Source organism: Ailuropoda melanoleuca, chromosome 15, assembly GCF_002007445.2.
Source record: "Ailuropoda melanoleuca isolate Jingjing chromosome 15, ASM200744v2, whole genome shotgun sequence".
NCBI classification, from domain to species: Eukaryota; Metazoa; Chordata; class Mammalia; order Carnivora; family Ursidae; genus Ailuropoda; species Ailuropoda melanoleuca.
In genome coordinates this window covers 80783208-80796690 of record NC_048232.1, presented here as the reverse complement: position 1 = coordinate 80796690, position 13483 = coordinate 80783208, and the positions used below count along the sequence as shown (strand labels likewise).

Below are 13483 nucleotides of genomic sequence, written 5' to 3'. Positions count from 1 at the left end.
CCCGGCTGACCCCCGCGCGCCTCTGGCCCGCAGACCCCGAGGACGCGGCCATGCCGGGCGGGGCCGAGGCCGGCGAGGCCGAGGAGGAGGCTGGGGCCGGCTCCGGGTCCGAGGCGGAGGAGGACGCTCTGTGGGAGCGGATCGAGGGCGTCCGGCACCGGCTCACTCGCGCCCTCAACCCGGCCAAGCTGACGCCCTATCTGCGCCAGTGCCGGGTCATCGACGAGCAGGACGAGGAGGAGGTGCTGAGCACCTACCGCTTTCCGTGCCGCGTCAACCGCACCGGTGAGCCGCGGGCGGCGCGCGGGGTCGGGCCTTCCCGGGGCTCACCGTCCCCCACCCCCACCCCAGCGCCGCGCACGGAGCCTTGCCGGTCGAGGCCCGGGGTTCTGGTGCCCACCCTCCTGGCTCCTGCCGAACCACCATCGCGATCCAGCGGGGGTGTGGTGCCCACTCCGGCATCTGGGTTTTATCTGTCTTGGAGTTTCCTCCCACTTCCTGGGCCCACTTTAGAGCAGGCTGGTGGATGTGGTCGCCAGTGCAATTTAGATCTGGGACCTCCGCGCGTCTTTCCTGGGCCCTTTGATCTCCTGGGTTCTCTCTGCCCTCTCCCTCGGTGTGCCACACATTCCTTGGAGAGCCATCGCACTTGGGGAGGGTGCCCTCTCCCACAGGGTGTGTCTGAACTAGCGCCAGCTAGCCAAGGCACGAGGGTCTAATGGTGGAATTTCAGGCCTTGACCGGTGGGAGAAATTGTAGTATTTTACTTTGCTTTTGGGGTAGAGGGGACCTCTGTGTGCCCCTGAAAAGTCAGGGAGTATTTGCTGGCCCCAGATCTCTCTGTGTGTGTGTGTGTGTGTGTGTGTGTGTGTGTGTTGGGGGGGCAGGTTGGGGTTGAGAGCCCTTGAAGCACCGGTGGGGTGGCAGGAGGGTCCTGGCTTTCCTGGCTGGGCCAGACAGGCTCTGCCCACTGATCTGTTGAGACAGGCCCCTGTGTGTGTCACTGGCTCAAAAATCTGGGGAAATAAAAAGTCTGGGCAACGTGGGCCCTGGAGCATGGGGAGGGAAAGGGGGAGGAAGTGGCTAGGCCCCTGGGGAAGCCCTGACCTTGACCCTGGGGTACCCCCTGCCACTCCCCAGGGCGCCTGATGGACATCTTGCGCTGCCGTGGCAAGAGGGGTTATGAGGCCTTCCTGGAATCGCTGGAGTTCTACTACCCCGAGCACTTCACGCTGCTCACGGGCCAGGAACCTGCCCAGCGCTGCTCCATGATCCTTGGTGAGTCCGCAGTAGGTGCTGGTGCCTCGGGCACCTGTGCCGAGGTTCCTTATTCCATCCCTGTCATGGAGGCGCTTCCATTATCCCTATTGAACAGATAGGGAAACCGAGGCATGGAGCGACCGGAAGCAGTTTGCCCAAGTTGGGGTTCTGATCCATTTAGTCTGAATTCAGAGCCTGCATGGTTAACATGGCTTTTTCCCCCTAAAATTGTTTTCGGACGTGTATGTGTCAGGCATACATGCGTTTACAGCTTCCTGTGTAAATAATTCAGTCACTCCGGGTGGCTTCAGAATAAAAAGAAAAGGTCTTTACTTCTTCCTTCAGCTCTGTTCTGCTGGTGACAGTTTGGTGAGTCTCTTTTTTTCTTTGCATTTGCACACACACACACACACACACACACACACACACACACATACTCGCACACATGGGACCATCGTACGTGAGTTGCTCTGTTTTTCACTTTTCCTGAGAACCGAGTTTAGTAATTCTTGCCTATCTGGTGCATTTATCTGAAGTGACTGCAAATGTTCCTTGGTGATGTTGTGCCATAAGTCATTTAACTGATCCCTGTTCGTGGACATCCAGGTTGTTGCTAGCTTTGTGATGCCGGGAACTTCTTTGTGTGTGTATGTCTGTGTACATGGGTGTCTCAGGAGGATTGGTTCTGGGAAGTAAAATTTCTCAAAGACTATACGTATTTGAAGTGTTAAATAGATGTTCATCCCACCAGCAGGGTCTGAGTGCCCATGTTGCTGTACCCTCATGAATCCCGGGGATCATTTTAAAATGTTTTTGCCAGTCTCATATGTCAATAGTATCATATTTTAAATTTGTACTTCATTGAGAGATGTAGTTACAGCTTACTAGTTGGTAGACGTTGGACAATGACTTGACTTTTCTGTGCTTCAGTTTTTTTGCCTTTCAAGTGGTTGTAATAACAGTACCTACCTTATACTGTTGTCGTGAGTGTGTGTGTGCAAATGCAAATACAATAATTTACTTAGTACAAAGAATGAAGCCAAATGCTCATGGCTACTATTATTTATCATTATGATTATTATTGCTGGTGAGCTGGAGTATATTTTTCTTTGTTTATTAACCAATTTTTTTTCAGAACTTGCCTATTAGTAGTTTTTGCCCATCTGTTTTTTTGGTTTGTCTTTTCTTATTGATTCATAGGAGCTCTTTGTATATTGTGGCTCCGAATCCTTTGTTATATTTGTTATATTTTCTCCTACTCTGCTTCTTATGTTTGAACTTTTTTGTTGTAGCTTTCATTGTTTAGAAGTTTTAAAATTTTTTATATGGATTTGTCCATTTTTTTCTCTTATAGCTCTTATTGATTTGTAGGAGCTGTTTATATATCGTGGCTTTGAGTCATCTGTTACGTTTGTTATACTTTCTCCTGTTCTGCTGTTTATGTTTTTTAACTTTTTTGGGTACATCTTTTCTTACAGTGTTCAGAAGTTAAAAATTTTTTTATGTGGATTTGTCCATCTTTTCTCTTACAGGTTCTAGATTTTGTACCTTGATTAGGAAGGCCTAATCAATTATAAAAGTACATTCCAGAATTTCCATCTAGTGTTTTTACTGTATGGGTTTTTGTGTGCAGGTTGCTGTCCCCCTGGATTTTAGCTGCATGATCTGACATTTCTCTCCCCTGTCCCTGGCAGATGAGGAGGGGCCAGAAGGCCTGACCCAGTTCCTGATGACGGAGGTGCGCCGGCTGCGGGAGGCTCGCAAGAGCCAGCTGCAGCGGGAGCAGCAACTGCAGGCTCGGGGCCGGGAGCTGGAGGAGGAGCGGGCGAGTCTGGAGCAGCGGCTGCGGGACCAGCAGCAGGCGCAGGAGCGCTGCCAGCGACTGCGGGAGGACTGGGAGGCGAGCAGCCTGGAGCTGCTGCGGCTCAAGGACGAGAACTACATGATCGCCATGCGCCTGGCACAGCTCAGCGAGGAGAAGAACTCGGCGGTGCTGCGCAGCCGGGACCTGCAGCTGGCGGTAGGCCCCGGGGAGGGGAGGCGGGGTAGAGTGGGGAGGGGGGAAGGGGCAACCTTTGCAAAAACGGACACCATCTGCTGGCTGTCGGACCGTGGGGCAGGTCCCTTCCCCGTCCTGTGCCTCAGTTTCCTCACCTGTAACGTGGGCATGTTGGTAGCACTGATTTCATTGACTTACGATGGTGGTTTTCAACTGGGGGTGACTTTGCCCACCCCCGGAAAGATTTGGCTGTGTCTGGAAACGTGTTTGGTGGTCACAGCGAGGAGGTTGCTCTCGGCCTCCAGCGGGTGGAGCCCCGGGATGTTTTGAGCTGCCCGCGGTGCACAGGACAGCCCCCACAGCCAAGAATGACCTAGCCCAGGGTGTCGGTAAGTGCCGAGGTGACGAAGCAGCTCTGGTGAGTGAGGATGCCCGGAGTTTAAGGCCCAGAGTTTGAGATACATGAGCGCTCGGCGCCGGTAGCTCACAGACCTGTATTGTCATCGGCTGCTGTCGTTAAGTGTGACCACGTGCCACCGCCCAGGTTAGACACGTTGTGTCATGTAATCCCGCTGAGGCACCAAGAGTCAGATTTCATTTTGAAATCTAGGCACCGAGGCTGGGATGGCGGAGGCATTTGCTCAAGGTCGCAATGCTGGGGAGCGGCACAGCCTGGCTTCACACTGGGTCCGCCCAGCACCAGCACCGGCCTCCGCCCCGGATGCTCTCCTGCCCACCCGCTCCCATCCGGGTGCCGTCTCCCCTGGTCCTTCCCGGTGTTGAGTGTGCCTGCGCCTCGTCCAGGCTGAGAAGCCGAGCCTTGCCTTCTTGGCTCCTTTACTGGGGACTTAGCATGGGGGTAAAGCTGGTGTCTTACCGCTTCAGGGACTTGTCCAAAGGGCTTAGTGAGTGAATGCTTGTCCAGGATTTAGCAGTGCCAGCGGCACCCGGGAGGCCCTCTCCAACACCAAGGTACGAGGTCCGTGGGGGGGAGGGTGCTGACTGCGTGATTTGAAGCCCCCTGTTGCTGCGGTGCGGTGGGTGCTGTGGGTTTCCGGGGACAATGAGTGGCATGCAGGAGGCCGCAGGTGCTGGCGGGTTGATGTTTGGGGAGGAGAGTCCTGACTGGGGACGTTGAGGCCATTGGTTGAAGAGCTGCCAGGTGTGCTGGGTGTAGGTGGCCGATGCGAGGGTGTGAGGGGACTGTGAGGCATCTGCTCGGTGTTCGGCATGAGATGGGGCTGTCTGAGGCCTGCGGCCTGGTGGCAGATTGAGCAAAGGGTGGCCCTGGCAAGCCTTCCCTCCCTGTGCCTCAGTTGCCTTCTCATGCCTGAGGGAGGTCGCGGAGGAGGCTGAGGGAACCTCAGTACCACACGTCCCATCTCCAGGCACGGTCCTCAGTGTACTAGCTCTGTTGGGACAGGCTGGGGGTGGGGGGCACACTGTGAGCGCCCCCGTTTCTGGATGAGGAAACTTTCAGGCCCAGAGAGGTTGGTTAGCGCACTTTGCCAGGATCCCAAGAGTGAAGGATTTCTGACTTTGCTGTCAGCACGGCTGGGGGCGGCCTAGGGTCCCCCGCTCTTCACTGCGTCTGCTTTTCCTGAAACGGAAGTGGGGTTTGCTGTGAGGGTTTCCTGGAAGAGAGGGGTCTGCTACTCAGACAGGACAGTAGGACAGCCCCCAGCCCCCGGGGTGTCAGGAGGGGTATGGCTTGTGTCGTCTTTGGGTTGGGTGTAGTTGTGAGTTGGGTCCCCTGAAGTGGCCGATGTGTGTATGTGCCTGGGGTGATGTCGTGTGTGTGTGTGTGTGTGTGTGTGTGTGTGTGTGTGTGTGTGTACAGCCGTCTGGGGTCTCCTGGGCTGGGGTAGGGGATGAGGAAGAGGCGCTGCGAGTGCCTCTGTGTGTCTGCCGATTAGCTGCGGCTGGGTGTTAGCTTGCCCGCCTCGGGGTGACGTCATCTGCCCCTGGGCAGAGAGTGACTGCTTTTCCCCAGGTTAGGGGAGAGGAGGCAAGGGATGAACTTCAATCAGTAGGTAAGATTTTCTTTAAACGTAGCCAGCATAAATATGCCCTAACTTTCCGGAGCTTTTCTGCCATAAAATTAACAGAGTTGTTGCAAGTGGAAAGGAACAGAACAGCCGATGGCGCCTGTCTTGGCCGCTGGGGTCCCCTCCCCCCACGGGCAGGTGTGCGGCGGCTGTGATTTAATACCGTGTTTTATAAGGTGCAAATTTAATGAGCTCTTATTTCGCAGCAACATAAACTGAAGGACCGAACGCTGTAATTTTGTGCTCAGTGAGTTTGTACGCCAGGATTAAATGCATCCGCGTTTCCTGGTGTTCGGGAGAGACTCCCAAGTGGCCTGTCCTCTGAGCTCATCGGGGGCGCCTGCCGGCCGCAGGGCAGGCCGGAGGCCGCGGTGTGTGGTTGCAGTTCGCTGGCGAGGGTGTGACCACACTTGCCCTTGTAACGAGCTGTCTTTCTCCAGCGGTTCACAAAGCATGTTTTGTGAGGGGAAAGGAATGTGAGAATCATGAATTTCTTTCCGAGTCCTTTGTGGAGGAGTGGAACTGCCTGACCCAGCATCCAGGCGCGGGCGTGCGCGTGGCGGGGGTGGGGTGGGGTGGTGGGAGCCATGCCTGGCTCTGAGGGGTGCGGGGCTACCAGCCATTTCCAAGAAAGGCCAGGGCGCTCCCAGGACACCAGATGGTGGCACGCCTGCGCAGAGCACCAGAGGTCATTGTGTCCTTATCCCAACAGTGACTTCATTTTGTGGCTGCCACCTGCTGCTGTTCTTGTCACTGTCCAGCCGCCCCAGAGCCCACATGGGAAACTCCGGCCGGGTGCGCGCATCCTCCAGCGGACCCTGCGTGCGTGTCACCGCCGGCCAGGCCGCCACGCAGCTGCCCATCCATCCCCCTGGGCCAGCGTCTAGCTGCACACACGCAGCTGGGGACAGGTTGGGGTTCTGGGATTTTAGCGGGGGCTGGGAAGACAGCCGCCGTCCCCCAGCCCTGGCAGTCCAAAAGCCGGCCTCTGACAGTTTGAAGGCTTCTACCCATCCACTGTGTTGTTGAATTCTCGCGGTGACTTTGGGAGCTTGGGTGTGGAGCAGGGGGTGAAAGGGGGGCCCATCTTACTGGTGAGGAGATGGAGGCACAGAGAAGGGCCATGACTTGCCCAAGGTCACGCTGAGTTAGAGGCAGAGCTGGGCCCAGACCCTGGCTCTCCTGGTTCCTGGGGCAGCCCTGCTCCTGTGTCGCGCCGGCCCTGGGCCAGATCACCCGCGCTCCGTGTTGGAGCTGTGGGACAGACGAGCCTGTGGGGATGTGGTCCACACGCCCCCAAGTCCTTGAAGCCAAGTCCCCTGGGACTGCCCAGCCTGTCCTTTCTCCATAGACCAGACCGGGAAGGATTCCCGCTCAGGGAGCCCCGGAGGCAGTGGGAGTTGAGAGGGCGGAACCTTTCCCCATGGCCTTGCCTGTGGCCTCTCCCTGGCCTGCGTCCCTCCTGGGGCTGATGCATGTGTCGGGCCCCAGGTGGACCAGCTGAAGCTCAAGGTGAGCCGGCTGGAGGAGGAGTGCACCCTGCTGCGGAGGACCAGGGGACCGCACCCCGGGGCCGAGGACAAGGAGAAGGACAAGGAGCCAGACAGCGTGGACCTGGTCTCCGAGCTGCGCGCCGAGAACCAGCGGCTGACCACGTCCCTGCAGGAGCTTCAGGAAGGCCTGCAGCAGGTGCGAGGGGCGCTGGGGGGAGCCTGGGGTGGGGGGTCACACCGCTGGCTGCTCACTCATCCTCCTGAGGCCCGGAGGTTGAGGATTCTGGAGCTGGAGACGGAATCCTGGTGGGCGTCTTGTCTTAAGCCCCTAGTGGAGGGTCCTTAGCGCTCCACTCTCCCTGGGTGTTTGCTCTGGGGCCTGGGGGTGGCCCCAGGAAGTCTCTGAACTTCCCGAAACGGTGCACCTGATGTCGCGTGTGAGCATTTTTCTGGGGAGAGGCCCGCAGCTTTGCTGAGATTGGTAGAGGAGTCTATGACCCTGGAAAGGTTCAGACCTCCGAGATCTGGGTGGCCCTGGGGCTTGCTTCGTGTCCCGTGGCAGGTCGGTGGCGGGTCAATGGCAGTGAGGGCCTGCCGCCTGGCCGGTGCTCCGCACAGGAAGTGGGGGATGGGAGCCGGGGCTCTGTTGTATTTCATAGGGTTGGGGTGCCCGGCTAGGGTGTGGGTCCGTGGGCTGGATCTCAGGCCCGTGGCCTACCCACCTGGGCCAGGCTCCGCCCCTGAGAAGACCCCTCGTTAGAGGGGTGGGGCCAGGCCTTGGAAATAGCACCCATCTGCTGCTCTGGGCAGTGGGTGGGGGCCAGAGCAAGAGGGAGCGGGTCTGGTTCTTGTTTAGGAATAAACTCTGGGCCAACTTGTGTCAGCACGCCCTCGGCCACTTACTTCATTTCCACCCCAGATGCTCCCTGGAGGGTGTGCAGGACTGTGGGCCACACCCACTCTGCAGAAGGGGAAATGGAGGTCCAGAGAGGTCAAGGCACTTGGCCAAGGTGGCGGAGCGAGTGGGGCGGGGCTGAGGGCTGTGTGTCCCGCTCCCTCCGGCCACGGTCACGGTGGGCCCTGGGCCGGAGGCTGAGGCGGCCTCTGAACTGTGACCCTCAGGAAGCGAGCAGGCTGAGGGCCCCGGGCTCAGAGCGCATCCTCCTGGACATCCTGGAGCATGACTGGCGGGAGGCTCAGGACAGTAGGCAGGAGCTGTGCCAGAAGCTACACGCCATGCAGGGGGAGCTGCAGTGGGCTGAGGAGCTGCGGGACAAGGTAGCATCTCCGTCGCGCCCTACCCCACCCCACCCCCCTGCCTTGTCCCCGCGGTCCTTCTCGCTAACAGCCCGCCCGGCTCCTGGGGAGGGGAGGGTGGTGGGCATCACCCCGGTACGGCAGCCCACCTTCTCTGAGCGTCTGCTGCGTGCCAGGCACTGTGCTAAGAAGCATGCGTTCATTTATTCTCGAATATTGAGGTACAGCAGCCAACAAAACAAAGGTTTCTGTAGAAGGTAAATTCTAGCGGGGGAGAGCAACAGTACTCTGTGCACATAATCCTCAGTCAGTTACTTCACGTAGCAGAGGCTAAGTGCTGGGCAAGGAGCAGAGTAGGGTCAGGGGCAGACCCCAGTTTAAATGGGGAGGCCAAGGGTGCCTGGGAGGGTGTCATTATTATGATTCTCCCCATTTTACAGAGTAGGCCACTGAGGCCCAGGGAGGGGAAGTCAGCCTGTGGCCCAGGCCACCCCGCTGGAGAGTTGGGCCCTTGAGCTTGAGGCTCAGGCCTCTCTCCCTGGACCCGCTGGGCACCTGCTGGGGAGCTCCGAGGGGTCCCCGGCCCGTGGTCTGACCCGGGCGCGTCCCGCCCCGCTCCGCCCCGCCCGGCCCTCAGTATCTGCAGGAAATGGAGGACCTGAGGCTGAAGCATCGCACGTTGCAGAAGGACTGCGACCTGTACAAGCACCGCATGGCCACGGTCCTGGCCCAGCTGGAGGAGATCGAGAAGGAGAGGGACCAGGTGAGGCCGGCCGCTGGTTCTCATACGCGGGAAGACGGGGAGAAGCGGGACTAGGATCGCAGCCAGAGACTTTTACGGGCACTCGGACTGGTCTGGGAGGGGCAAGGAGGCCCACAGAGCACAGACTCGGGCGCTTAGAGGTTCATCAGTCCCCACCCCCTGAACACACCTGCCTCAGCCGAGCTACCGTTCAGGACAGCTGGTCCCTGCACCCGTCAATTCTGAATCCCCTGTTCCCTTCACACCGAGGACGAGGCTGACACGGGGTGGCGCTTGCAAATATTTGCCAGTGAAGAAATTCGCTAGAGTTCTGGCTCCCGGGCCCTGGGTCCCATGGCCTTTGTCTCCTGAGGCCACATGGCGAGCCGTCTCCTCCTGGTCCCCCCCCTTCCTTGTGGAGGGCTCTCCACACAGGGGGCAAAGCCGAAGGTTTTGTCCTTGCACCAGGTTCGAATCCCACTAGAGGAGTTGAAGTCTACACATTAGAACGAGCCTCAGGGTCCACTGTGGGCGTGGTGAAAGCACAGGTGACCTGGTGGTCTGGGGTGGGCCCAGGACCCTGCACCACCTCTGGCCCCCACCCCTCTGAGGCACTGGGGGAGCAGGTCCCGGCCATGGTCCAGCTCCCCGGGGCCCTGGTCTTCATGGTGAGGACAAGCGCTTTGGGTGCGCTGTGCTGGGTTTGAATTCCGGCTCCTCCGCTAGCCCGGAATGCTGTGAGTAAAGCCCGAGGCTCGCGGTGGGTTTCCCAGAAGAGGCTTGAATTGCTGTTGGGAGACAGTAAGAGCCTGGACTCTGCACCCTACCTCCTGAGTTTGAATCCCAACTCTGTCCCTGCTAGCGGGGCTGTCTGTAAAATGAGAATAAAGAGAATGTCCACTTTGGAAAGTTCGTGTGAAGGCTAAACAAGCCAATATTTAACACAGGGCACCCAGGAAGGACTTACTGCGTGTTAGCTGCTGGTCTTGTTGCCCGGCCCCCACCCCCACCACCCGAGAGGGTAGAGGGCAGGATGGTTGGGCCAGTGTGGCCCCCTCACCCTCCCTGCCTGCTCTCCCCAGGCCATCCAGAGCCGTGACCGGATCCAGCTGCAGTACTCCCAGAGCCTCATTGAGAAGGACCAGTACCGCAAGCAGGTGCGGGGCTTGGAGGCTGAGCGGGACGAGCTGCTGACCTCGCTTACCAGCCTGGAGGGCACCAAGGCCCTGTTGGAGGCACAGCTGCAACGGGTCCAGGGCGGCCCCTGCCTCAAGGTGAGCGGCGTCAGGGGTACAGGGCTCTGGTGGGAATGCTGGGGTCCCGGCAGGAGCTGTTGGCCGGGGTTGGGAACATGCAGGACCTGGTGGGCGACCTCAGCCCTGGGGGTGGGACTCCCCGGGACCCGGTGGGAACCCTCAGCTGGGCTCAGGAAGATGCAGGTTCCGGGAGGAAATCCGTGGGTCCTGGCCAGAGCCCTCCCCTGGGGTCAACAACCTGCGCGTCTGGGAGGCAGCTCTGGGGCAGGACAGAGAACGTGCTGGTCTGGTGGAGCTTTCCGCTGGGGTGGGCGTGGGTTGGTGCATTGGGACTGGAAAGGGGCACTGCATCTCCGAGTCTCTGGGGTTGCCCCCGGGGCACTAGGAGTAGTAAAGTTTGTTTTTGGATACACTTGGAGAAGCCTGGCTGCATGAGGGCCTGGAAGCCCCTCAGAGACCAGCTGGTCCAGTTCCCTCATCGTATAGGGCCCAGAGAGTGTCAGGGGCTTGCCCAAGGTCACACAGCCAGCCAGCACCCCTTTCAACCAGGTATCAGTCCTTAGACCTCTGTCAGGAACTCAGCCTTTTCCTATCATGGGTTTGCTTGTAGATGATCCCTGGGCCCCGTGTTTGATGCATGGAGCCTGGAGGAATAGAACAAAGGAAGCATGAATCTGTCCCTTCTCACTACAATCCTCCGGTGGATTTTTTGCTTTTCCCAGTTAAGACAAAGCCCCTTATCAGGCCCTAGGGACCTGAGAGGTGGGCCCCTTCCTCCTTCTAACCTTGTTCTCTGGGTCACAATCTTTTAATTCCTGCACTGTGTCACAGTCCTGCCCTAGGGCTTTGCGCATACCATTCCAGCTGCCTAGACCATCCTCTCCAATTTTACCTGCTTAACGCCTACTTACCCTTGAGTCCTCAGTTCAAACCACTCTTTCTCTGGAAAGCACTTGTTGCCCCCAGGTAGGGTGGGCCCTTTGAGCGCCTTCCCCACCTTGGGCACCTTCCTTCCGTGCTCTCTTGGCAGTTTGGGGTTATTTCCTTAATCAGCCTGCTTGTTTACAGTCTGTCTGCTCTAGGCTGTGAGCTCGGTGAGGGCCGGGATCCAGCTGTCTCATTCTCTGCTCTGTCCCTGTTCCCAGCATTCAGTAAATGACCGTGGCTGACTCTTGCCCCGCCCCCTCACCTCCTCTCTCCCCCGTCCTCTCCCAGGCTTGTGCCTCCTCCCATTCCCTGTGCTCCAACCTCAGCAGCACCTGGAGCCTCAGTGAGATCCCCCCGCTGCTGGGAGGCCCGGAAGCAGCTGGGGAGGCGGCTGTCATGGGGGGATCTGAGCCGCATACCTCGGTAAGACACCTGCCCTCCCTGAGTGTGGTGGGGGTGGGGTGCAGATGCTAATAGTGTTCATGTCGCGGAATTACTATCATGTGGAGTGCTGTCCAGTTTGCTGACAGTCCCATTTCACATGTGAATTTCACATGTGAGGACGTCAAGGCCCCTGAAGTCCAAGTGTCATATTTAAGCTTGCCCAGAGCCAGCTTGGTGCTGGGCCTGGGTGCCAGGAGACTTGGGATCCCCACCACTACTCCTGCAGAGCCCACGCCTGGGTCCTACTTGTCACCTGTGAAATGGGCACAAAGTAGGCGCGTTGAGGTGTGCGAGGCGTCGTGGAGGTGACCCAGACCCTGTTGTGGCCTTTGGCAGGAGGAGGCCACAGACAGCGAGAAGGAGATCAACCGGCTGTCCATCCTGCCCTTCCCCCCAAGCGCTGGCTCCATCCTCCGCCGGCAGCGTGAGGAGGACCCTGCACCCCCGAAGAGGTAAACAGGATGGGGACAAAGCAGTCGAGGCTCAGGGAGGTGCTGCTGCTATTTCTCAAAACAGCCATCTCCCAGAATCCCTAGCGCCCCTGTCAGGGCCAGGCCGGCACCTCCCTTGACTGCTCTTCAGTGGCTGGGGCGCTGGGGACTCAGGTCCCACGAGTCACAGCCGGGACTCAGGTCAGGAGCTAAGACGAGGCCAAAGGGCAGAGTGGGCTTCACCCCTGCTGAGCACCCTGGCAAGAGAGCCAGTGGAGGGCAAGCCTCAGCGATCCCAAACCCCGGGGGAAGCCTCGGTGGTTCAGGACTAGGGGGCAAGGGGAGTGTTCCAAGGGGTCAATGGCCTCAGGCAAGAAAGCCAGGCCCCACATTCAGGCATGAGTAGCAAACGGGGTCCAGAAAAACCAGGCCGTGTCTGCAGGTGGCAAGACCAAGGGCAGGGGATGGAGTATGTCCCCCGTCACAGCTTTTTCCGGGGAAGTTGCCCTGGATTTGTTCCCTTACGGATGCTGGGCACAGGAGGCTGTGATCAACACGGGCTTGATTGATCGGAGGAAAGCGTGCGTCATGACTGCTTTGTGTGATGAGGAAGGCACCTGGGAGTCACGTATGACAAAGGGAGAAAGTAGGGGTGAGGCGAGGGGGTGGGTGAGAGGTCGGGGGGGGCTTCCAGGAGGGGGTGGCATTCCAGGCCAGGCCAGGGGGCATTCTAGGTGGAAGGTTGTGGGGCAGAGGTTAGGACGTTAGCTTCTCGCCCTGTGAGTTTAGGGGAGCTGGTTGGCATAACTGCCCTGTGCTTGGGACCCCCCCCCCCAGCCTTGGCTGTAGCCTACGTGTGCCTGGGGGCTGCAGGACCTCTTGGTGGCCAGGGTGCAGGAGGAGGGAGTGGGGCAGGGTGCCCCCTATGCCTCAGCTCCTGCCCCCCCCCCTTAGGTCCTTCAGCAGCATGTCTGACATCACAGGTAATGACCCTCGGGGTCTCTGTGGGGAGGGCTCATCTGGAGGGGGGTGGCTTTCCAGCCCACCTGAGGCCTGCACTGCTGGCTCTGTCCTTGGCCCCCCTTCCTGAGGCCCCCACTGTGCCCTGGCCAGGCAGGGAGGATTCTGGGGAGTCGGGCCACACCGCTCCCCCTGAGCCCAGGCCTCCTCCTCTCTCCCATGCCTGGCTGTGCTGTATGGGCTCCTGGTCCCAGCAGTCCCTCCGTCCTCTCCGGGGGAACAAAGGGTCACCCTGGCCAGCTGTGGCCCAGCCCTGAGCCCTGCAGGTCCAGTGTGCTTCTGGGGCCTCAAACCTGCCAAGGTCCTGCGTAGTCTCTGGGCTTGAGGGGCTGGCTCACCCCCTTCTCACGGGCCCCGGTTTGCCCCGGTTTCTTGGTCCGGCACCCCAGAACCTAACTCCTCCTCCCCATCCAGGGAGTGTGACGCTTAAACCCTGGTCTCCGGGCCTCTCCTCGTCCTCATCCTCCGACAGTGTGTGGCCTTTGGGGAAGCCTGATGGCCTCCTGGCCAGAGGCTGTGGCCTGGATCTCCTTAACAGGTACTGTGGCTGCCTGGGGTGGTGGAGCTGGGCTGGGCGGGGAGGGGCAGGGTCGCGTGGGGGCAGTG

The 13483-nt window shown here is 59.2% G+C and overlaps 1 protein-coding gene across 4 annotated transcripts in view; it reads left to right on the top strand.

The window, feature by feature from the left end:
- Nucleotides 1–15: 15 nt before the first annotated feature.
- Nucleotides 16–13483, top strand: part of CARD10 (caspase recruitment domain family member 10) — a 25908-nt gene continuing 12440 nt past the window's right edge. For all 4 annotated transcript variants that reach the window (XM_034643471.1, XM_034643472.1, XM_002914566.4 and 1 more), the window contains exons 1-11: nt 16–285; nt 1141–1278; nt 2955–3280; nt 6799–6996; nt 7923–8078; nt 8695–8820; nt 9882–10073; nt 11271–11405; nt 11763–11878; nt 12812–12840; nt 13292–13415. In XM_034643471.1, the coding sequence (XP_034499362.1) occupies nt 51–285; nt 1141–1278; nt 2955–3280; nt 6799–6996; nt 7923–8078; nt 8695–8820; nt 9882–10073; nt 11271–11405; nt 11763–11878; nt 12812–12840; nt 13292–13415 (1775 nt within the window). In that variant the 5' untranslated portion in view covers nt 16–50. The remainder of the gene's footprint in view (nt 286–1140; nt 1279–2954; nt 3281–6798; nt 6997–7922; nt 8079–8694; nt 8821–9881; nt 10074–11270; nt 11406–11762; nt 11879–12811; nt 12841–13291; nt 13416–13483) is intronic.